At 37.7% G+C, this 25,470-nt stretch overlaps 1 protein-coding gene and 2 non-coding genes across 3 annotated transcripts in view; 2 read left to right on the top strand and 1 right to left on the bottom strand.

Moving 5' to 3' along the window:
• The window catches only part of ABCA6 (ATP binding cassette subfamily A member 6), a 48,884-nt gene extending 23,685 nt beyond the window's left edge, over positions 1 to 25,199 (top strand). The window contains exons 17-37 of the mRNA XM_025047187.1: positions 608 to 791; positions 1,179 to 1,345; positions 3,368 to 3,501; positions 4,746 to 4,883; positions 7,235 to 7,342; positions 8,158 to 8,331; positions 8,554 to 8,667; positions 13,017 to 13,133; positions 14,934 to 15,011; positions 16,264 to 16,355; positions 17,002 to 17,122; positions 17,718 to 17,835; positions 18,885 to 18,976; positions 19,227 to 19,405; positions 19,854 to 19,929; positions 20,007 to 20,101; positions 21,028 to 21,147; positions 21,345 to 21,485; positions 22,905 to 22,984; positions 24,774 to 24,829; positions 24,957 to 25,199. Of these exons, the coding sequence (XP_024902955.1) occupies positions 608 to 791; positions 1,179 to 1,345; positions 3,368 to 3,501; positions 4,746 to 4,883; positions 7,235 to 7,342; positions 8,158 to 8,331; positions 8,554 to 8,667; positions 13,017 to 13,133; positions 14,934 to 15,011; positions 16,264 to 16,355; positions 17,002 to 17,122; positions 17,718 to 17,835; positions 18,885 to 18,976; positions 19,227 to 19,405; positions 19,854 to 19,929; positions 20,007 to 20,101; positions 21,028 to 21,147; positions 21,345 to 21,485; positions 22,905 to 22,984; positions 24,774 to 24,829; positions 24,957 to 25,058 (2,486 nt within the window). The 3' untranslated portion in view covers positions 25,059 to 25,199. The remainder of the gene's footprint in view (positions 1 to 607; positions 792 to 1,178; positions 1,346 to 3,367; positions 3,502 to 4,745; positions 4,884 to 7,234; positions 7,343 to 8,157; positions 8,332 to 8,553; positions 8,668 to 13,016; positions 13,134 to 14,933; positions 15,012 to 16,263; positions 16,356 to 17,001; positions 17,123 to 17,717; positions 17,836 to 18,884; positions 18,977 to 19,226; positions 19,406 to 19,853; positions 19,930 to 20,006; positions 20,102 to 21,027; positions 21,148 to 21,344; positions 21,486 to 22,904; positions 22,985 to 24,773; positions 24,830 to 24,956) is intronic.
• LOC112480101 lies at positions 13,198 to 13,316 on the top strand. The gene has a single exon (XR_003046489.1). It is a non-coding gene; the product is annotated as a 5S ribosomal RNA (ribosomal RNA).
• A 152-nt stretch (positions 25,200 to 25,351) lies between the features above and the next one.
• Positions 25,352 to 25,470, bottom strand: LOC112480154. Its single transcript, XR_003046507.1, has one exon. It is a non-coding gene; the product is annotated as a 5S ribosomal RNA (ribosomal RNA).

Here is a 25,470-nt window from a genome sequence, read left to right on the forward strand (position 1 = left end):
CCTGTGTTTTTTAGTGGATGATAATAGTAAAAACTGTCATTTATGGAGCGTTTATACCAGACACTTTAATCAATGTGTGGATATACTGCATTGCCTTCCTACAATGACCATTCTCCAAGTGTCATTGGCACCATTTACATATGAGAAAATCAGACATAAGAGCAGTTAAGTAATTTGCCTCAAATTATGCCATTTGTAAGTCATGTATTTGGCAATCAGGTACAGGTCTGGTGGTTTCAGAGTCGGTAGTCTTTTACCTGTTGTTCTAATTTACTGATAGCTTAATAGTAGACATTTAGGCATCAGTGACTGGCTATTCTTATGGAGAAGATTTCTTGAAATCCCTCAGATAGTGTTATATATGAGACTTTCTATGCCTTTTCAAAGACTGGACATAATAAGATGACCCTTTACTAAATTCTTCTTTTGGTATAAATTCAGTGTATTTTATCACTGAGTTTATTGAATGTGGATATGATAAACATAATTTTTGCTTATATCATTTGTTTTGTAACCACAACATTCTAAAATGATTTTTAATATTACTAAAAAGAGAAAACTGTGATGACCTAAGGACAGCATTAATGATGCAAGTGTGTGTGTACAGATTTTGAACAAGCAGAGATGAGAAGAGACACAGAAAGCCTACATGAAATGGAGCCAGTTTCCTCTTCTTTCTCTGAAATGCGGAAGGCTGTGAGTGACTTGGAACTCTGGAGAATGCAGGTCTGTGCAATAGCACGGCTCCGTTTCTTAAAGTTAAAACGTGGAAAGAAAGCGCTTCGGACCCTGTGAGTATCAGGGCATTGTGTTTTTGTTAGATAGGGAGTTTCAAGAAAGAGTTAAACCAGAAGATAATTTAAACCAGAATTTAATACCCGACCTTCCTGCCAGAGAATGGATAAATGCAGCACTGGATTTTACTGTCAGGGCGAATGCCTGTGCGTTAGCACTTCATTAGCCATACGTATACACAGGTCTGTTTAGTTTTCACAGTTTGTTTGCTAGCCTGGTGTTTGTATAGCAATGCCTTTTAGTACTGTATGGCATGCTAAGGTATGACTTTCAAAACTTTAGCACTTACCATCAGAGTTGGTACTCAACAGATATTTATGAAATGTCTGACTGAATAAATAAAATTGCTGTAGACTCATATGGTGCTTTTTCTTTATTGGTAGACTATTGGTATTTGGAATTTCACTGTTCCCTTTGATTGTGGAAACAATATATGATGCTGTGTTAGTTCAAAGGAGTGATTGGGAATTTAAACCTGAATTGTATTTCCTCTCTCCGGGACAACTTCCCCAAGACTCTCTTACCAGCCTGTTGATCATCAACAATACAGGTGAACAGAAAAAGAAAATTTAAACCCAGAAATAAGTTATTTTTATGTAGGTGGGGGGAACAAATTGTAAGAGAAGAAAATGTGTATTTAGACTTCATGTATAGAAATCAATTTCTGAAGAACTGTGCATATTTGCTCTGATTTTAGAGATTATGGGGATGGTGGGACAAGATAGAAGGGTCTGGGTCACGACATAACCTGATCGAGTAGAGCTGCTTATCCACCTGATGACCTTGAGCTAGTATGTGAGAGAGAAACAAACTTCTGTATCGGTTGAACCACTCAATTTTGAGATCTCTGTTATGACAGCTTAACCTATACCCTAAATATTATGCACACTGATTGACATTGTAGGCCTCCAGCAGGACCTAGGAAGATTTCCTAAGACATTTTGGTACCTGTGCTCCTGTTCTCCTAAAAGATTAGCAATTGGTTTAGTCTAACTGCTTACACCTACTGCTTATTTTATGTTTCTGCCTGCAATGTTACAAAAATATTCAGAGTAGGAGTCGTCTCTTGAAGAGTTCTGCCACCCACTCTGATTTTCATAGATATTTGTGACGCGGGGTTATAGGTGTCTCCTCTTTAAACCAAGGTGGTCTTCTCATTTCTGTTTCTCATTCTTCTTCTTGTTTTCCATTTGGATGTCAGAAAGTAAATTTTATTCATTCTACTACCTTATACCTGAAAGTGCTTCTAGTTGTATATTTGATTTCCGAGATCTGGAATTGCCTCTTTACCTTTCCGCCTGTTGTTTTCTCATGTAGGTGTTTTCCTCTCTAGTTACTCTGAGAACCGTACGCTTGTGTTACTTATTTATTTATTTTCTTCTCTCTACTCGGTTGTTAGTTATTCTGTGATTTATTTTTGGAGTTTCTATGCCATCTTGTTCCTTTTGTCTGAAAATCAGATGATCGTTGGTAAGATGTTCATCTTTAAACTGGAGGATTCCTGTTTGCCCAGGTGAATGTGGGAATCCTAATTCATCTGGAGCTTCTTCCTGTTCTTCTGATGCTAGAACCCTCTCTGTTCTTAGTTTGGACTCACATTTCAAAGTCCAAATGAGAAAAACCTAGAATTCTTTTTCCTTTTTCCATTACATCCTGTCCTTTTAGTTGTCTGGAGTTACTAGAGGTCTTGCCATGCTGTTTTGCCCAAATAGTCTCTCTTGGAAAGTGAATTTAGGGACTTGTATCCTGAATTTAGGGACTTGCAGCCTCCACCTGCTCTGTGTGGACCATGGAGAGGGGCCCGTGGCCTCCTTGTTCCAGGCGTGGTTAACCAGTTGATGGTCATGGCCGTGGCTGCAGAACCTATCTACCCACCTTGACTTTGTGCACTCTCAAGTAGAGATCCTGGAAACTGGTTTTACCTTAACGGTTGTTTGTGCCCATGTGTGCTGGGCTGGGGGTTTTTCTCAGCTCTTATTTCTCTGTCAAACCATCTCATCTGCTTTCTTCTTCAGGCACATATCAAAAACCTTTGTCTGATAGTGGCACTCTTCATTTTTCATTTCCTAAGAAAAAATATATTTATGTAATATATGTGCATGTAATATATATGTAAAAATATAAAATAGATGTAAAATACACTCATATTTTATGCATACACCTACATATATTTACTTTTCTGTTATTTGAAAAATAAGAGAGTGAGAAGAGTGTTATTATTGGCCATTTTAGGCTAGCCAATTTGAAGTGCTTCTCATATTATTATTGTATATTGCCACAAATGATTGAGTCCAAATGTATTTTTTTAACAAGGGGTCATAAAATAGAATTATCTAGTCTTAATGGTTACATATTAACTTGCATTAAACCATATCATAAAGCTAACTCATCACAGAGTAAGATTCAATAAATAGAAGATGACCGAGTGGGTTCTCTTTCATGGGCCAGTGTTATTGTGATGCCCGAAATGACATCCCTTTACATACTATAAATATTACCTTTAAATTGTGGTTTATTTTTTTAAAAAATGACGTGTTCTTGCTTTATATGGCCTCTGTTGATTTCATTCTAGAATCAAATATTGAAGATTTTATACAGTCAGTGAAGCATCAAAATATACTTTTGGAAGTAGATAACTTCAAAAATAGAAATAGCACTGATGACCTGTCATACAATGGAGCTATCATAGTTTCTGGTGAACAGAAGGTATATTTGTCTCTTGCTTCTTGTTTTTGCTTTTATGAAAAAATTAATAAAGTTCTACATTTTAGCTGTTTTAAAACTATAAAAAGTCAACCCAGCTGGTATACAGCAACTTCACTTGAAAACATTTTGGGTCATTATTAAATAATCTGTGACGTTTGAATAAGTTTTTATAAAACATTTTCTATCTTAACCTTTGAATTAGATGAATTTTACATTTGAAAGTAGCTAAATATAATTGCATTAGTCAGACTTAATAAAATATTAAAATTTATAGTTACCAACCAATATAATTATGAATTTAAGGGATCCTATTCAATGGCTAACTATCCAAACAATCTTCTTATATATTGAGAAAATATATTAAATACTATAATAGCCACCTGAAGTCTCCGAGGAAAGTGTTCTCAGCCTACTGTCTTAACAAGTTTCAATTTGGATAAAGAACACAAGCAATAAAGATCCTTCCAGGAACAAGACTTTGAAAATACATCCTAATCACAAGTATACTCTGAGTCTTACTTAAATTCCAGAGAAAAGCAGGGAATAAATTTAAATGAAACTGTCTCTTCATTTCTTGCCAGAAGGGAAATGAAAAACAAAAGCCTTTGAAGATGTATCATTGAATTCAGTTCTACCTAAACTAAATAATCTCTTCGTGCCAACTGGGAGAAACTACATTGCTTAGCTGTTGTTTTACTTGTTACGTATCTAAGATATTTATTATATAAACTATTGGTAATACTTAAACATTATTGAGCCTCTTGATGAATGCATGAATATTTTCATAAACATGAAGAACATAAACATCGTCTTAGAAAGGGTGAAAATGATTCATTGGCAGTATAACTATGAACATTTTATAAATCCCATGCTTCTCTCCTATCTAGAAAATCATTGTTCCTTTGTTTGCTCACTGTAAACTGACAGCATTATATTAGGGCCACGTTTTGAATCCCATCAACTGAAATTTCCTTATCTAAAATTAGTAATATTAATAAATTTTACATTGCTGACTGTGCCATCTGCTGTGCTATGGCCTAATATACATTATCTTATTTAAACTGTTTAACAACCCATTTATTATACCCTTTTACAGATAAGGATGCTGAAGCTCAGAGGTCAGTTAACTTGAAGATGGTCACACAACTAGAATGTGGCACCGTTAGGATCTTACATATAAAACCATTTTCTTCTTTAATGGTTTAGAATTAACATTGTTTTATTTGTCTGTGTTTTGTTTGCAGGATTATAGATTTTCAGTCGTATGCAATACCAAGAGACTGCACTGTTTCCCTATTCTTATGAATATCATCAGCAATGGGTTACTTCGAATGTTTAATCATACACAATATATTCGAACTGAGAGAGGCTCATATCCTTTTGTAAGTATTGTATTTACTCATTCCAAACAATTAGGAATTTGACAACCAACCTGTGTTTTCCATTTTAGCTTCTAAATATTTATAATTACTTGTTAATCCTAAAAAATTAATTTTTGCCTAACATTTTAAACAGATTATTTCTCATTATGATCAGAAAATTCTCATAGGGGAATACTTTTCCATATTATGTCATAACCTCCCAGGGAATCTTCTAATACTTACTTGAGTGCAGGAGTTTGTTAGAGAGAGTGAGAGTGTGTGTGCTTGTGTGTGTGTGTATGTACACTGAATTGGAAATCAAGAGCACTTGTAACCCTGCTTTATAGTCTTATCTTATAAATCTAATATAATTTGTTGGCAGACCCTTCCTTGACTAAATAGGTAGTAGATTGACTGATACAAAAGAGAATTTGCCAGTTCTTGGGCTATATGCTTTCTGATGAATTCCTTCACCTACCCATAGTTGCTCCACATTACAAGTGTGTCTGATACACACAGGCCGCATTTTCAGGATTCTTTGTCAGCTGGCTCTAGTGTGGATTTAGAAAACTGGAGGCAGTGGCAGGATCCAGGAGAGCAAAAGGATCCTGCACCTGAGCTCTAGTCACATCGCTTCCTTCCTTCATCCCTCCAACCCAGAAATGACAGTGGCATCTCACGTCATCATCCTTGTTGCCGTCTCTGCTCTTTTCACCCCTGTAACCATTGCATGATTAATTTCACTCTATTTTAAGTATTGAAAGTGGTTATGGTTTTCTGGTTAGAGCCTAATCGATACCCAAGAGGGATCTCACAGCTGACTCCAACTCTTTCAAACCAGGAGGTTGGAAGAGCAGGAAACAGGACTAGAAATGGAGCTTTTGAAAAGGGAAGCCTATTTTGTGACAAAGGGATCCAGTTCAGTTTTGGCTGCATTGCATTAGTGGTGCTGGGGGTACACACAAGAGCAGATGTATGGACTATACTGCAGAGGTCAGTGATGGACATATACTTTTGTGGGTTGAAGCCACCACTGACCATCAGAATAGGGATGGTTCAAGAGTGCAGGTCTCTAAAGGGAACTCTCAAGAAAGTGGAACCAGCTTGTAGTAGAAAGAGATAGGTGTTACCCCCTCTTGGTCCTTTAGTGTCTTCGTGTCATCACCTGTTTGTTCAAGATCGAAGCAAACCAAGGCCCTGTGGTTACTCTTAGCACCCCCAGAGACACACAGATTCTTCTGTCAGCCCTCTTTACGAAGACAGTATGCATTTCCCCACCTGGTGAAAATTTTCTAGATATAGCCTGCAAAGCCTTAAGTAAAGTTTAAGAATTGTGGAATTGTTTTGAGACAGGCTACTGCACAGGAGGCAGTCCTGTGCCCTACCTGAGGTTGAGCCGAGCCTCAGGCAGACACGAATTGGGGGTGGTATAAAGTTCATCTCCTTGAAGATGGGCTCAGTGGCATCGACTTGTCTTTTTATGTCTGTGCTTCAGAGCACATCGCCCCAGCTGCCAAAGTCTTTACGTGTCCACACGAGGTATGCTGAGAAAGGCACGCCATTCAGGTCTGAATAATCTGTTTCTCTAGGGTTGTAATTCCTGATTTATTTATTTTTTTGTGTTGTGGTAAAAAACACAAAATATAAAATTTACCGTCTTAACCACTTCTAAGTGTATAGTTCAGAAATGTCAAGTATATTCACATTGTTGTGAAAACAGATCTCCAGAACTTTTTCATCTTGTAGAACTAAAACTCTACACCAATTAAATAAGAACTCTTCATTACTTCCTTCCCCGGACCCTGGCAGTCACCATTTTACTTTCTGTTTTTACAAAATCAGACGACTTTTAAAACCTCATATAAGGGCAATCATATAGCATTTGTATTTTTGTAACTATCCTCAAAGTGGACAGTTGTCCTCAGAGTTCATCCATGTTGTAGTATGTGCCAGGATTTTATTCCTTTTCAAGGCTGAATACTAGTCCGTGTATGTGTCTACTACATTTTGTTCATCCATTTATTTGTCCATGGATACTTGGGTTGCTTCCAGCTCTTGAGTATTGTGAACAGCGCTGCTGTAAACCTGTCTGGGCAGATACCTCTTTGAGACTCACTGCTTCCAATTCTTTTTCATATATACCCTGAAGTGGGTCTTGAGTTTTTTATTTCTCTTTTTTTCCACTAGGAGTTGAAGCCTCATGATCAGAAATCATTTCCCCTCTCCCACCTCCATGCATAGATGTTGATGAACTAGATGTACACTTTTATTTTGATTCTTCGATATTTCAAAAAGCACATTTCTTTATGGTTTTCTGTATTTATTTAATTTTGTTTTAATTCACTAGTTTAAAGTACCTTTTATGTTTGCAGAATTATGTATTTTTCTGGACAGGGCTGCCAGAAGCCTCCTTGTTTTTACTTCTCACTCTGTGCAGCGTTTCTCCTTACATCGCCATGAGCAGTGTCAGCGATTACAAAGTAAGAAAAGGGGGGCAAAAAAAAAAAAAAGGAAACTTTAGCTACTTCAGTAATTGTATGTTAAATGCTATGTGTTTAAAATGTTTTCCCGTGAGGAAAACATTTAAATGTATGTTTAATTTAGTATTATTTCTGTCAAGTCAGAAAATTTACTTCTAAAAACACATCTTTTCACTTCAAAATTACAAGAAAAGTATAATAATTTTACAGGGATTCAAGTTAATCTAAACCTTCAAAGAGGGATATTATAAAGCTCTCAACTCATTATTTCCTAACTGCAAAGAAGAAATCATGGATGTTGAAATCAAAGACCAGATCTAAGACTTTCTACTGTGGGGAACACAGTTTTTGTTGTTGTTGTTGTTATATTTGTATTTGATTGTGTCCGTTATCCAAGGCAAACAGTTAAATAAGATTTAGATGAGTCATCCTTCACCATTCTGAGCCAATAACTCTCCCAGCGCATATTTGGAGAATAGGGAATGTATTATCCTTCAGGTCGCAAAATAATATGTCTTTTGAAGGAGATTCCTTGGCAATTATGAGATCTGCTCTTCTTTGTATGATGCATGAGTTAAATGGGCATTGTGAATCAAACCTACCAAATAAAACCATGCTCATGTTCAAAGTGGTCACCTTTACGGAAGTGGCTTTCTAGAACTCAGGTTCCTGAACAGTATATGTGTAATTAAAATTAGTAGAAGCTTTTAAAAGCTCTAGCTTAGATTAGATTTATGTTCGAAATATCTTCCAACTTGTTTGTTTTGGATTTGGATTTTAATCGAATCTATGTATATCCTGTGTTTTTTCATCAGAAGAGAGCTAAATCCCAGCTATGGATTTCAGGCCTGTACCCTTCTGCTTACTGGTGTGGACAGGCACTGGTGGATATTAACCTCTTCATTCTTATTCTCTTTTTAATGTATTTAATTTTCTGCATAGCAAACATGGCGAACATTTATATCACAAGTCGAATAGTGTTTGCATTGGTAAGTAATGTATTACATAGACAATATCTTATAAAGTAATTCATGATAAATTTTCACATTTGATGTATAACCAATCAAGATATTTTCACTTTTATTTTGTCATAACTCAAAAAACATGCAAAGTGCATGTACAATAAAATATTTTAAAGTTATTTATAATTTAATATTTTCGTCAGTTAATATTTCATTTTTTGACTTTATTATTATTTATATTATTTTCAGGTTGTAATTTCGATTGGTTATGCAGCTTCTCTTGTCTTTTTCACATATGTAATATCATTTATTTTTCGCAAGAAGAGAAAAAATAGTGGCCTTTGGTCATTTTGCTTCTTTTTTGTAAGTATATGTAAATACAAACATAGAGTTCTTTTTTAAACTTTCAATGTAACATTAAATATAGTCACTTTTGACTTAAGCAATGGAAAAAGTAATTCCTTAAAATTATTCCATAAAAAGGAGAGGTTCTGTAGCTTGTTACTGATTTGGTAACATTCCTACGGAATTTATGTAGAACCCTTTAACGAGAGTGTATGGGGTACCCAACAGATAACCTGAAGTTCAAGACACTACTATTGAGCTTATGGATCCTTCAGAATACAGGGCTTCCTGGAGACACTAGAACAAAAATTAGCTTTATAATATTTAACACCACAATCTATTTCTACAGTCTTTCAGAAGATGTCTTTTAACCACAGATGCTAATAATTTCAGACATCAAAGATATTTTTATTCCTGTGACAGAGAATGTATTAGTAAATAAGAATGAATGATTATTGAAAATCCAAGATTACTGAAAACTTGGATAGAAATGTTTACCAAGACTCTAGACGCCCAGGGTGCCTAATCCCAGCACTGATGTGCCTTTAAGCAGATATCCTCAAATGGTGGTTGAATGTTTGTCTTGCAAACACGGCTCCCAATTCTTGGAGTGGGATTCCTGAAACCACAAGAGGAACCCAACCAGAGGCCATCTGCTAAGAAAATACATCTGACATCACCCACTGACTGCAAGAAATTAGTCTTAGACTGTTCAGGTCAGCAGCTAACTGTTAACTTATCCCTTCTCAGTGTACAGTACTCTGATTTAGCTTCTCTAGATTGTATTTCTCAGTATGAAGTAGGTAGTGTCTATCGCTATCCCTCTTAACTACCATCAGCACAACTCAGTCCAAGCACAGAAGTTACAGAAAGAACTACAGAGATGCCTCACTTGGTAGACTGGCTGTGAGTCTTCCAAGGCCTGGTGTGTCAAAAGTCCTTCCATTCATACTTTTCATGAGAACATTTTTGTTCAGTTAGCAGATTATTGCCTTTAACCAATGCCAACCCAGGTGCTGGGTGAGCAGTACAGATGTCAGTAGAAGAGTCCAATAGTTGATTTCTTTTCAGCCAACACTTGTATATGTCCAGCAAAGATGAACAAAGAATTTGTGTCCATACTTCTTGTTTTCAAATAGTTTCAACTCTAAATGAAGTCTTTTTTGGAGCTCATTTTCAAGCAATATCAGGCTTATTGGCCAATATAGCTGTTGACAGGCTTGTACTGACAACCTGAGTGAGGCTAGAAATATCCTAATGAGTTCTCTCGTAGACACTCTTCACGCTTATTGTCCTTCAGTCCTAAGTAATCAGCAGCCTAATGTCATGGTTCCTATTTCTTTATGTCTTTTTCACTCTTTGTGTTGGCTCTCAAATAGAAGCCATTCCAGGCTGGGGCACATACACGTCCAGATAAGTGCACTTCTGCTTTGTGTCATGTGAAAAATCAGCCCCTGGTTTACCTGATACTCACAGTTCATCCCATTTGCGTAGACTTGATAATGTCTGAGATAAGGGAGCACTCAGTACCAACAATAGAACCATTTCCAAGTCCCTTATCCTTCAGCTTTCAGCGGAAAAGCAGAGCAGGTAAGGAGCTCATCTCATGGGTATAGACTCTGTAGTGAAGTTTTGGGTTGGAAAACGATGTGGACAGAATTATCTCAGCCAAATCCTTTCAAAGTGCATCAATTTGACGGAATATGACAGACCTCCCAGAACTTGATATGCAATAATCTTTCAGAACAGTCGCTTTCATCTGTTGGCTTAGAGGGTGGAGACCTTTTCCCTAATACGGGCAAAGTTCTTACAATACATGGTAGAAAGGGAAATAGAATCTGTGTTATCATGATGAATGTCTCTTGCATAATTACTCAGCTGCAAGTGTATATATGAACAATGAAGAAATTTGACTTTATTATTTCTAGAAAAAGCCATGATAATGTAGAACACCTTTTCTATTAGGTTTGTGGACTAATGTGATGATTAAGGTATGAGGCGCACAAACTATAGCAAGTAAAGGTCCACAGCAGAGAATCGAACATGTGACTCTGAAACACTATTTTTCAAATCAAAATATATCCATATATGATTGGATGTCTTTTTTCCTTTGCTGCAAAGTATTTTTGAATTATTATAGATTAAAATAAGGCAGTATCGCAGAGGCAAAGTAAATTTTATACAATAAAGATTTTTTGTTCAAAAATGTAAAAATAATTACATCATAGTATTACAGTATAAGTGTTTATAAATTTGAGTTTTTCTTCTTTTTCATATTTATCTATTTTAGTGTACTTGTCTGTTGATTTCACTTTTATACCATAGAAAAGAAGCTACATTTGGAATATTGAAGTGTTAGGTTTGAAAACATTTCAAGATCATCTAGGATAATTCACCTCAGTTTACAGAGGGGAAAAATGATTAAGTAACTTGTTTAAGGTCACACAAAAACTAGTGACAGACTCAGGAACAAAACTGAGGTCTCAGACCTTATGTCATTCCTCATGTCAAAAAATACAAGATGATAGCAAGGTTGACAATACGAACTTAAAGTCTGTGTTGATCAGCATCTTAATTTTAGTAGACCAAATCATACATCTTCACAGAGACCCCAAGCGGTTTGTAATAACTTTATGCCTGATACAAAGAACTTACAATTTCATTCAAAATATATATTGAGGACATGTACAATGAAAATTGGTCTTTCATCATGCAGTTAGTATAGCTTTAAATCGTGTAAGTCTTAGGACTGAGGTCATTTTTTTTATAACTCACAGGATCATATATAAAAATGTATCATATGTTAATGGTCAGGGCAGATGTCCTTTTGTGACCTTGGGTATATTTGGAATGACAGGATAGGCATTGTCTTTCTGTCATTCAGTGAAGTCGCAGTTAAGAGTTAATTTTTTTCTAGAGTCCAGTGGACTTTTGTACCTCCAAGGTGTGGCACTCCCTGGATATGGTAAGGCAGTCCCCTTCCTTCAGCCCAGTGGTGGAGGTTCAGGAAGGAGCACATCTTAGCACACTGCACCATAGAGTATTTCCTTGGCTGCATTTCGGCATCCCGTCTCGTTCCAGTGGATGAGAAAGAAAGAAAAGACCGACTCACTAGGTAGAAACTTGGAGGTCTGGTAGGATAAGTAGAGTCAGTTAAGCGGACTGAAGGACTCACAGCTGTCAAAGATGAGATGAGAGAAAAAATAGAAAAGTGTGATGTCATGGAAACTAAGAGAAGAGAAATATGTAAACGTGAGCAATTGTGCAATACCTTTGCAAAGGGATTGCATTGGTTGTTGTAAAATGAGAAAAATCTTTTGGGTTTGCCATCTAAAATGTTTATTGTGCTCTTACTGAATACTTGATTATAAGTTATTTGGTTCTATTCCCAATCGTTTTTTATATGTGGATTACATATTCCCCCCAAACCGTAAATTCAGGTAGTAACCACACATTCCCTTATATAACAATTTCTCAAAAACAGTGTAGCTTTCTGACATAGAGACTTGGCAGTCACACCCACACAGAGTTTTGAATTCCAGCTTTGTCACTCACTAACTGTGTAGTGAGTATATTATTTAATGTCTTTGGACCCTAGATTTCCATTCATAAAGGGAAGGATAAGAAGAATAACTACAAGATAGAGTTGTTGTGATGATTAAACAATGCATGCTAAATTCTTAATGCCTGGCATTGGTGTAATATTCGGTGAATTTAGTATGATTTTTACTAGTTTTATTATAATTAACACAATAAGACCAAGCAAGCTTCAATAAAGTGCTCAATACATACTTGTTGACTGAAAAAGTGATCCTTAGAACAATAAAAATTTATCTTTATTTCCTCCCCCACATTTACCAGTAATCTAACAGAAATGAGTCCATTACAGTCAGAATGCACAATCTCAGAAAAGTTATTTGTTTGGAATGGGGAAATAATGGAGCAGGGATGACAGAAAAGCTTTAGTCTAGGTGAGAGGCAGCATGGATTTTTTTTTTATAATCGACCATATAACTTTTCAATGTATATAGGTTTTTATACATTAACGATATTGTTACATTAGCTATAAAAAGGTAATTTTTCTCTTTATCCTATTGTGTTAGATTGCACTTAAAGCATCCTCAGGAAGTCTGGTCATTTTAGCTTTCACCTAAATCTCCAGATTTTTCAAAGAATTTTCTGTGTGGGAGCTAAAGGTCATATATTCTCATTAACAAAGCTCATCCTTTCTCTTCTCTCTGAAAAAGGGGTGTGTCTGCAGGTAGGAAAATTCGGATTTATATCATAAGAACACCTATGTCTTAAATATTTTCTCAAATATCAATGGACTGAGTATATATTGTAATATATTTCAATTTGCCTTGTAGATCTCAGCCAACTTCTTTGACATCATTTTAAGTCATTTAAACTTACCCATCCTGATTTTTGGCATGGTATTATTTCCCCCATTTACCTTGAATGGATTTCTAGTTTTCTTGGCAGAGGTAAGAAATATTATCAACTGCTTCATTAATTTTGAATATACAACCTATTAAAATGCTTTGCCTAGTCTACGGCCATGCCACCCTGAACAAGCCCGATCTCGTCTGATCTCAGAAGCTAAACAGGGTTGGGCCTGGTTAGTACTTGGATGGGAGACCACCTAGGAAGACCAGGTGCTGTAGGCATAAAAAATAAAAAATAAGGGATTGTAAGCTGACAAGGTCCTTGCAATCTGTGAAGTCAACCAAGGGTTGCCTCGCCTAAAAATAATTTAAAAAAATTTTTTTTAATTAAAAAATAAATAAATAAAATGCTTTGCTTAACTCTATAAAGACAGAAATTAGGCTATGGGTTTTCTGGGACTGGATATGGGATGGGGAGTAACAGCAAATGCATATGAAGTGTCAGTGTGGGGTGATGGAAATGTTTTAAGTTGCATTGTGGTGATGCTCTCATAACTCTGTAAATTTACTAAAAATCCTGGAATTGTACACTTAAAATGGGTGAATTTTATGGCATGAAAATTTAACCTCAAAAATCTGTTATAAAAGCTTTGCCATATGCACTTCGTAAGACGTAAGCATTGTTAAATGCAATTCTAAACTAATGTGAGATTGAAAAATGTTGTCTAGTTTAATGGATATTCATTATTCATTGTGAAGAATACACTCGTGTACAATTCCATTCATTCATTCAATCATTCATTTATTCAAAAATATATAGTAAACACTGATCTGTGTTAGGTGCCGTGTTAGTAATCAGGGACACCTGATGGACAAGGTAGCACAGTTCTTCCTTTCACAGAGCTTAGTGGAGGCAAAGACCAACCTCAAACAAGTCAGTGCAGGGGGCTCAAAGGTTGCAAAAGAGAGGGGCAGAGTTCCAAGCACAGCTAATGTCAGAGAATTCTTCTAGGGAAAGCAATATTTAAACAGTCCTGAAGAATGAGTAAGAATTAATTAGTGAGAGAGTGGCAGGGAAGGGAAGCATGCTCGTAGGGGGAAGCAAAGGCATCAAAGCAAAAAAAGACCAGAAGGCATTAAATAAACGGAATATGATTCAAATGGAAAGAAAAAGTCAGATGAGCAGAAGAGCTCAGTCAGGAACATACTGTTAGGCACCTGCATCAGCTGAACAAAGTGGCTTTAAAGAAAGTAGAGGGCTTCCCTAGTTGTTTGTGTTCTTGGGAACCTGGGAAAGCCTTCCATCTGCAAAAACACATTTCCATTGGCAGAGCAATGCCTGGAATTCTCAATTGAAAATGTATCCCTTTGCTTAATTAAAAACATTTCACTCCTAAAATATAAGCCGTCTTGTAAAGTGAACTACATTAACCTAGATCTGTCACACATTATTTGGGAGGAATGAGTTACTTTCTGAATGTATTTATTGATGAAGAAAGAATAACACAGCAGGACTAATTATTGTGGTAGGAAGGATCCCTGAAAAGATTTGTGATGGCTCTTTAAGACAAATGCTGTTGATCCCTAGAATTTTTCATGATGCAGACACCACTCTCTATTATTCTTTCAGTAGACTTTCAGCAAACATTAAACCGAATTATTTAAAAAAAAAAAAAAAAGGATTGGAAGAGACAGACATATGTTACCTGCTCAATGAGAGACATTTAGAGTTGAGTAGGGGGGTCCCCTCTCTTCTCTGCAGAGAATTGCTTGTTACCAGTGCACAAAGTGGAATCAAACTTCAGGGAAATATTCAACATGTAATCCCATATTATTTAAATGCAAATCATAAAGCTGATGAATTTTTATTTAGACTCCTTTTTTTTTTTGCCTTTGTAGAGAGACCTCGAGCACCAAACAAAATATCAAGACCCAAATTACGACCTGAATGCAGTTGACTTTCTAGTATGCCTAATAGTAAGAAGGTTTTTCTAACTCACTACCTATTTTTTTAAATAGCTATCACTTACTATAATAACTATTCAATCTTGTCTGAAATGTGGCAACTTTAAAAGTGTTTTTAATATAGTCTTAGAATAAACAAGTACATTCATACGCAATTCTAAATCCTAGAGTTAATTTTTATATGTATGAATGGATGGTATAAATCTATAAATTAAATTCAATATAAATTTAAAAAAAAAAATTAAATTTAATATAAAATTAGTTTTATGTTTATCCTGTTCACTGCCCCCTCCAAATTTGAGACAGCTTGTACAAAATACAGATGCAGTATAACTTAAACCCTTTGAATTAGAGATTAAAAAGCAAAGGTTAAATAATGAAAATGAAAGGGGAAATGATTATGTTGATATATTTAGACTGAAGAAAGCTAATGTCTTTGAATATAAAGTGTCAGTAGCTTTCCAGACATAGGAGCAAATATTGAAAGATGTCCCTGCCCTCGTGGAGTTTATTGTTTGGTGAAAGGAGACAGATAATAAACTAAGTAAATAATATACACCATGTCAGATGGGTGGTCAGAGAAGGCCTGGCTGAGAAATAAAGACGTGAAGGAGGCAGGGGAGCAAGCTGTCAAGACAGCTTAGAGAAGAGCATCCCAGCGGGAGGGTCAGGAGAAACCCTGGCTTGTTGCAGGGTCGGCCAGGAGGCCAGTCTGGTTGTAGCAGAGTGACCGAAGAGAAGAGTGGTACGAGAATGTCGCAGAAGGAGCAGGGTAAAGTGCAGGTCACTATAAGGACTTTTGCTTTGAGTTCCTGAGGAGTCATTGGAGGATTTTAAGCAAAGTGATATGGTAGGACTTAGTTTTGAAAGAGTAGCTCTACTAACTGTGTTGAAATAGACGTTTGGAGCCAAGAGAGAGGAGGGAGACCAGATAGCAAGGCGTCGCATATTATGATGAGAAATTCTAATGACCTGGGCCCGGGTAGGGGTAGCACAGGCAGGGGTGAGAACTAACTGGGTTCCAGATAATTTTGAAGGTAGAACAGGTAGAATTAGCCAGCAGACTGCATGTGAGTTGTAAGAAGGTGGAAGGAAGCAGGTTCCACTAAGCTGATTGTCACTGTCTCGCTGGATTTCTTCCCCGATTTGTAAAAACGATCCACATCTATTTCACCTAAAGACAAAAGGCCACCAGTTTAATTCAAATGTTTAAATACCTGTGAACTTACACCTAAATATAACTCTTGTTTTCCTTTGTTCCTAGCCTTACTTTCAGGCTTTGCTATTCATTTTTGTCCTAAGATGCATGGAAGTAAAGTGTGGGCAGAAAATCATGCAAAAGGATCCTGTTTTCAGGTAGGGATAAAGCTTAATTTCATACTTAATATGACATTTTAATATTCCTAGAGAGTGGCTGCACTATCGACCTGTTAATACAGATTTATCTCTACAGTGTAAACAGCATGCTGATTTTCATGAAGGTCAGCGGATTGTGGGCTTAGGGCCAGGACAGAAGACTCCCAGGCAGAGCTCCAACATTAACCAGCTAAGGAAAGCTTTCAGTCCCTCAGAAATTTAATGAGTACTCAGATACGCCATGCCCCCATCCAAGATGATTATCCATCTTAGAACAGATGGGATAAAACGGGCAGAGCAGCACAGTGCCTCACAAGCGGGGCCAGCAGCAAAAGATACCAAAGCAAATGTTGAGAGTAATTAGACAGGCTCAATGTGAACAGAGAAAATGTAGGCGACATGCTTTTTAAAGAAGCAGCAGTACTTGCCAGCAGACGCTAACTGAAAGAATGACGACGCCATTGAGAAATTCTGGCTACTGGAATGAGAATTCTTGGCAAAAGCGCAGCAACACTCACGGGGCTACCCTCATCACCAGTTCAGTGAAAGGAAAGGACAGTGGTCAAATCACAGGGAGGCTGATTTTTTTCTGTCCATCTTTGACAAATAGGGAAATCACACGCCACTCATTTCATTTTCTCCACAGAATTTCCCCTCCAAGCAGAGAGGCTCGGCCGAATCCAGAGGAACCTGTCGATGAAGATGAAGATGTCCAAGCAGAAAGAATAAGAACGGCAACCGCCCTGACCACTTCAAACATGGAGGAGGTAGAAAACCAAGTGGCAGAGTGCTTGTTAATGGAACTGTTCGGGATCCATCAAGAATAGAGGTCGATGTGCTGGTTTTCGTTTTGAAAGTTTGGAGTTTGGCGCAGCTTCGTAATTCTTAAATACGCAGGCACTTCTTTGGAGTGTCCTGGAAAATCGAAGAAGGCAAAACATAATGGTTCTATTTTCCTTTTGACAAAAATGAACTTCGATAAGTAGAACTATAGTTTCAGAACCCAAAGTTTCAGGAGTTTAGAAATTTATGTGAGATACGTTGTAAAAATCCTAAATAGAGGTTAAGATTTGAAGGGTTATTCTTTTATTTGACTTATACATTGTGACGTTGCTGTGAGATTAGATACTTCTAGGAAGGCAATGAGTTGGCTTCCATGAAATTACTCTGTTTCTCTCACTCCATTTAGAAGCAGGAAACAGCAGTGAACGCATGTGACATTCGGAACAAGCAATAGGATTACCCTCAACTCAGAATGTGGTTTGGTTTATGACATAGGGCGTAAAAGGTTCCAGCAGGGAGAACATAGGAATATAAAGTCTCTGAAGTTTAAAAGGAAAATCACGTTGTCATCTATTCCAGAAACCCATCGTAATTGCTAGCTGTCTACACAAAGAGTATGCAGGCCAGAAGAAAAATTGCTTTTCAAAGAGGAAGAAGAAAATAGCAGCAAGAAATATCTCCTTCTGTGTTAAGAAAGGTTAGGAAGAATCACCTTTTTATTCACCATTAATTTTAGAAACACCCACTGAACATCTGTGTTACAGGCACTATCGTACCTGCTCTGCTGAAGCATCCGTTCATTCTACAAATATTATTTGAGTGTTCCAAGGACTGTTTTAGGCTCTGAAAAAAATAATTATGAAAGAAATAAGCAAGTTTCCCTCCCCATGGATTTTATAGCCTAAGAGGGGTCAATAAACAAAAATAACTTATCAAAGAAATTATTAGAGGTCACATAGGCAAGTCTTATGTGGAACATTCAAATGTGCGAAATGAAGTGTGTGACTTGGGGCTGCATTCTCTTGGGGTTAGGGAAGGCTGCCCTTGAACATCGACAGTTAAGCCATGACCCCGGTGATAGAGGGAGCCAACTAAGTGAGCATGAAGAGGAAAGAGCACCGCAGGCAGAGGAGGCAGGGCCGTGGGGCGAGGAGTCAGAGAAGCCAGCAGCGCCAGATTGGGTACAGCTTTGTGAAATGCAGCAAAGAGTTTAGATTTTGTACCAAGTTGTTGGAATGCTACGGGAGGGTTTTTAGCCAGCGATTCATCACCATTTAATTCATATATTTTGAAAAACATACACATTGGCTATTGTTTGTTCATAAATTTGGATTGTGGATTAGTTAAAGAGGCTTTTATATCAGTTCAGAGGAAAGATCATGGGGGCTTAGACACAGGTGGTGGAATTTCGGATGGAGAAAAACATCCCTGACTTCCCAAGTTTAGGAATCACTTATCTCTGTACTCAGCACATTAATCATCTACTACAGAAAACAACCTGGGCTCATTTTTCATTAAAAAAGTAATCTGGAAAATAAAGGACAGATGTATTGACATCAAATCCATAAGCTTTTCACTAACATTTTTACATAATTGTAGGCGTTAAATGACATGTTTTGGTGACATAGATTGCATATATGTTATAATTTTAGATGGCACTGAGGGGTTATTGAAGAAGATTATTGAAGGAACAGTTTCACGTTAATCGATATTTCACTTCCGACATTGACAGTGATTCTCTTTCAGGTGAAATACTGGGATTGCTAGGACCCAATGGCGCTGGTAAAAGTTCATCTATTAGAATGATATCTGGAATCACGAAGCCAACAGCTGGAGAGGTAGGGAAACATGAAGAAACAGTTTCCACTCCTAAAATAGAAATTTCATGATAAACATAGGTTATATCTTTGTCAGACTGTACTTTTAGTAGTTTAAATAGTTTTTAATAAGAAGTATAAGAAGCAATTTTTATAATATTTCCTGATGCTCAAAAAATGTCAGCATTTATTAGCCATATGCCAGTTTCTTGAATAATTGCATGATGGGAGACAAGACCATATGCATTTCTAAACCAGTTTACTTTCTTAGGTGGAATTGAAAGGATGTTGTTCAGTTTCGAATAATCAGGGAGACGGCATGGTCAAGTTCCTGGGGTACTGTCCTCAGGAGAACGTGCTGTGGCCCAGCCTGACGGTGAGGGAACATCTGGAGGTGTTTGCAGCTGTGAAAGGCCTGAGGAAAGCGGATGCCACGGTCGCCATTTCACGGTACAGAGAGGTCATGCGATTCCTTTGTGTCCAAAGGCAGGGAGGCTGTACATTGATGATGAATTCACTAATAAAGAATAGACAGTAGAAGTGATGTCTCCACCTTTTCAGATAGTGTCAGTAGTAGAGCAGGGAAGGGGGACAAGAGCTGTTTCTTGCATCCCTGATGGAGAGATCTTTAAAAAAATAATTGCGTGAAATAATTGACAAGGGAATGAATAATCATCCATTTCAGTTCCAAATTCGGAATTTTAGTTATTTTTAAAAATGTTTTATGAGATGAAGAATCTTTCAGGTCCCAAAATAAAGTGTTTTTATCCTTTGGTCGTTGGCATTAAGAGTTTTGAGAACAGTAGCACCAAGCTTCCCTTTGATGCTGTTTCTCTTCTGTGCAGTGACATTTTCCCTAAATCCTCTCTCAACCTGATCTTATCTTGTTTTCCATCAGATTGGTGGATTCTTTCAAACTGCATGAACAACTGAATGTTCCAGCGCAGAAATTAACGGCAGGAGCCACTAGAAAGGTATGCATGGGGCGTGACATTATTCTGAGGGCAGACGTGGTGGTGGCAGCAAATAGGGCTGTTTCTCTGCATTGCAGTTGAGTTTTGTGCTGAGCATCCTGGGAAATTCATCTATCCTCCTTCTGGATGAACCATCTACAAGCATGGATCCAGCAGGACAGCAGCAGATGTGGTGAGAATTATAACTCTTAGAGCCAGAAGTATAAGCTTGATGTAAAAGTTGCATTTTTAAACTGACCTTACAAGTCAAATGCATTGGTTCCCAGCTTAGTGGAGATAATCCATATTATTAGGAAAACAGATATTTAACAAATAGATTCTCTAATAATGCATCATATTCATGTGGTATTCGTATTTTTAAAAAGCAAAACAAAAAACCTCTAAGTATTTTGTTTTAGATCTCGCAATGTGGGCTGTGCTTTATTTTGTCTTTAATTATTGAGATGTCTCTGTTTCCTTAGAAATTACTGACACAATTTCCCCATTTTCTTTTTTCTCCCTTTTACCTAGTCTGTCAATGTTTTTATTCAGTTATTCTTAGTTTTTAAATTCTTTTTCCTTTCATATCTAGGACTTTCCATTTGGACTTATAAAATCCTTCAATCTGGTTTCATATTTGTGACTGTCCGATATTTTTCCAGCTTTTAAAAAGAACTTTGTTGTGGAAATCTTATACAAATGTAAAGAAATCATTTATGAACCCATTATACCCATCACCTAGTTTTAACAGTTATCCATATAAGGTCAATCTTTCTTCATCTGTACCTCCACCCACTTCCTTTCTCCACTCCCTAATTAATTTGAAGCAAATACTAGGCAGCATGTCTTTTATGTGTAAATATTTCAGTTAGTTTCTACAAAAGATATAGAGGGTGTTTTTAAATAACTTAACCAGAATACCATTAGCACACCTAAAAATATTAAAAATTTTCCTTTATGTTATCAAAAAGCTAGTCAATAGTTACATTCCCTGTTTTGTTTTTGAATCGGGATCTAAATATGATTTATAAACTGTATTTTGTCTATAAAATTTCCCCTCCATCTCCTTTTTTCCTATGCTTTTTTTTCTTAATGGTGCTGATTTTGGGCTCACTTCAGGCAGATGATCCAGACAGCCATTAAAAACACAGAGAAGGGGGCCCTCCTGACGACCCATTACCTGGCTGAGGCCGAGGCCATTTGTGACCGCCTCGCCATCATGGTATCTGGACGACTGAGGTGGGTATCTTACCAGAGCCTGCACTTGACCCTCGATGTGAGATTCCCTATGAAAAGGACGCAATCACCGTAGCAACTGGAGTTCTTCCTCTCAGCTCCCTCAGAGACGCCCTATCCTATACATTTGAAATTTGTGAATAACCTAAAAAATTTCAGGGACAATATTTGTTCCAACATGGCTTCCTTCTTGCCCACAGATGCATTGGCTCCATCCAGCACCTGAAAAGCAAACTTGGCAAGGATTACAATCTAGAACTAAAAGTGAAAGAAACTTCTCAAGTGAATTTGGTGCACACTGAGATTCTGAAGCTTTTCCCACAGGCTGCACAGCAGGAAAGGTAAAAGGATCTTTTGATCATGGAGAAACCTATTGGCTTTACCCACTCAGTGGTTCCTTTTCTGCACTATGAGAACGTTGGGGTGATTTGACTTCATAATAAAAGTTAGGGATCTTAAAAATTGACTTGTTGAATCTTCCAGATTATGTGATTTGGGAGCTACACAGGAAGCTGTGTTCCCCAGGGAAGCCTGGGAACACCCTACGTGGGTGTCCTCAGCCATCCCAGGCTGACCCCAGTTCTGTGGGGGGAGGACTTGAGAAAGTTGCGGAGAAGGAATTTATGATGACTTGAACCCACATGAGACTGCAGTCAAGCCCGTGGTACCCTCCCTGGGCCTCCCTGTAAATATTTAAAAGATGTAAATATTAATAATTTAAAAGAAATAACTATTTAAGGTGGATCCCCCACATAGAAACCAAATAGCAGCTGAGATAATCAGAGTCTTCCTTTAATGAAGTTTTCATGCTTCAAAATGGAGACTAGAAAGGTGCATGTGTGTGTGTGTGTGTGGGTGTGGGTGTGTACATATACGTATGTGTGTGTCTGTGTATATATGTGTGTTAATGGCAGAAAGGCAAAGAGGTTGAGCAGAAACTGAATTTGAAATTCCTTGGGTGGATAAGTAACCCAAAGAAGCAGAACATAAAACTACTGTTTCCATTTTAGCACAGTATAAATATAATGGCATCATCTATTGAATGTACCAGGGCATATAACTCAGTCCTCTTCCTAGACCTTTGGCATCACAAATCTGAGAAACAGTTTTGATATAGGTGGGAAGATCATGAATAATAAGACTGGGGGCAGGGGCTGGACCAAAGAGGGCCAGTCCTGCAGGGCTGGGCAGCTTCAGGGCCACCTGGGAGCATCAAACTTCCGTTTGGGAAGGAACTGAGAATAGGACATGAGGTCATACAGCCAGAAGTAGCACGTGGAAACAAGATGCCAAAAATCAGTCTTGGCTTTTCTCTCCTCAGGAGGTCAGAGAAGTTTTCAGTTAAAGCATTTCGAATTCCTCTACTATTATATCCCTCTCTCCCAAACTCATATCTCTCGTTCCTTAGCTTTCTGGTGACAAAGATGAATATTAAATTAAGATTAGTCCCAACCTTATTTGAACTAATCAAAGGGATTAATTCAGAATATCTGAGTTCAACAAGAAAAAGGTTTACATAAACCAAGCATAAATTTAATTATGCTGGATTATTTCTTGGAGAACTATCTCCAACAGCCAGCTGCCAATGCCATTTTAAGAATTGTCCATTGATAAATTATTTCATTTATTTCATATGTAAGCCATACATTAACTTGCATTACTTTTATTTCAAAAAATTGTTGAAAGTACCAATATTTATTTTGATGGTCATTTTTCCCCCTTGAAACTCAGGGTCAAATGTTACATTTTCCCATTCCCAGGTATTCTTCCTTCTTGACCTATAAACTGCCCGTGGCGGATGTTCACCCTCTTTCTCAGGCCTTTCACAAATTAGAGGCAGGTAAGAATGACCATTTTAAAATAAAACTTATAAAGAATTAATTCAGACTTAGGTCATAATTTAATGAGAGATAATCGTGTGATAAATGTTTAAAGATAGGCCCTGTAGGATATGATTTTAAGAATTCTAATCGTAGATAATGGTGGGATTTAATCCCAATTTTGGTTAATCCAACCCTCGGGAAACAGGTTAGTCTCCAGAGGAGCTGGAAGCTACAGAAAACACACCATTGTGCTCGACTAGGTTGACTGAATTCGTGACATTAAGCCTTTCGTCCCATCTGCCTTGCTTATGTGGGCACAGTCCGTTCACACCAAGCACCCTAAATTATAACGTCATCCTCTTCTTATGTATCCATCTGCTACCTGCTTTTCTCCCTCAGTTGATGCCCTTGCTTTTTATTTCAGTGATAAAATAAAGGCAACAGGAAACCTCCCTGCGTCTGTGCTGCGTGTTCCACCTTCCTGTTAATGACACATGAATTATCTGAGTCTTCCGCTAAGGCCATTCCCCGCATTTGTACCTAACTCTTCTTGCCACTTGAAATGGCCCGTTTCCTCTTTTCGGCATCATTTTTCCACTCTTAACTGGGTCATTCCCAGCAGCAGACCATCATGGTGGAATTTCTGAACACAGCATGGTGGCCAAGAGCTCAGACTGCAGCACCAGCCTCTCTGGTTCCTATCCCTGCATTGCTGCTTACTAGCGAGGAGGCGTTGGACAAAGTTAATTACTCAATCCCTGCATGTCTAGTTGGCTCATCTCTAAAACAAGGGATGACATCCGTGCCCACTTGGCAGGGTTATTAGGAGGGTTCAGTGAGCTCATTTGTAAAGAAAGAGCCTAGAATGGCACCTGGCTCATGGTGCTTGAGGTCATATAAATCTCTGGCTTCACCTTCCACTCTCGACGCCCGGACTTCCAGGCTCGTCCTAAATGCTATCAGACATGCACAGTCCTGCCTCAGGACTTTGCACGTGCTACTCCTTCTTCCCGGAAGTCTCCTTCCTGAATATCCAAGCTGCTTCCTCACTGCTTTCAGGTTTCTGCTCGGTTATTACCTTGTTACTGTGGCCGTCCTGTGAAAGAGCACCCAGCACTTCCTGTTTTCCTTACCTGATTTCCTTTTTCTCCGTAGTAGCTATCGTCATTTACTTTGGTATATATTTAAGTGCTTACTTATTTGATGCCCGTATTCTTCCCACTAGAATGCAAACTACACAAAGGCAGGAGTTTTTCGATTTGCTGTTTCTTTATAGCTGTTTCTTTACAGCTCCCTGGCACCTCAGGGTGGCTCCCCCACTTAGAAAATTCTCAGTGTGTAACTAGTGAACTGTGAACACATGAATATGTAAAGCTGGTGGCCACTCTCATGTAGACTCCTGCTGGGGAAGCCCACCAGAGAGCTGGTACGGAATGTGGACTGGCCGGAGCACAATCACACGGAAGTCCCTTTAAAGGGAATGGAGTGAGATTGAAGTCTTCCTCACGTGCCAGAATGTATCAGTCAGTTATACAGTTCCTCAGGACCTTATATCTCCCCAAAACACATATACTAAGTAATGAAACACATATCGTCAAAATGTGATATGACAAAGTTCTAAAATCAAGATCGATTCGATATGTATTTAACTCACTGACTTTTCATTATTTCATTCTTCTAGCAAGTGTTTATTCAGCTCTGTATGCTAGCTATATTAATGATTTGCATTTTTATCTTGTATGACTTTAAAAAAATTCTCGGTAATAAATTGTAAGCATCTACTACTAGTCCTTTTTTTTTTCCCAGTAAAACAGAACTTTAACCTGGAAGAATACAGCCTCTCCCAGTGCACATTGGAGAAGGTGAGTCAGCTTTGATGGTTTTGTGTCATCTCTGTAAATTTTACGTGAAAGTGACAAGTATTTTTCCTGTTTATTTGGAAGACAACAACTTGATAATTTTATTCCTTCTTTTCTGTCTCTTGTCTAGGTATTCGTAGAGCTTTCTAAGGAGCAGGAGGTGGGAGATTTTGATGAAGAGGTTGATACAACCATGAAATGGAAACTCCTCTCTCATTCAGACGACCCATAAAACCTCAGGCCTAATCATTTCTTGTCGATGTCATATAAGCTTACGTTATATGTGATAATGTGCATTATGTATAATTTTAAAAATTGTTAACATCAATATTAGATATATTTTGTATATTTTAGTCAATAAATGAATAAATTTTAAATTATTCTCCCCCTCACATCTATTTATTTATTTATTTACTTACTTACTTACTTACTTATTTACTTATTTATTTATGCGAGGCACCCTTGGTTGACTTCACAGATTGCAAGGACCTTGTCAGCTTACAATCCTTTATTTTTTGTTTTTTACGCCTACAGCACCTGGTCTTCCTAGGTGGTCTCCCACCCAAGTACTAACCAGGCCCAACCCTGCTTAGCTTCCAAGATCAGATGGGATCCGGCTTGTTCAGGGTGGCATGGCCATAGAC

The sequence above is a fragment of the Pteropus alecto genome, unplaced genomic scaffold, assembly GCF_000325575.1.
Source record: "Pteropus alecto unplaced genomic scaffold, ASM32557v1 scaffold134, whole genome shotgun sequence".
NCBI classification, from domain to species: Eukaryota; Metazoa; Chordata; class Mammalia; order Chiroptera; family Pteropodidae; genus Pteropus; species Pteropus alecto.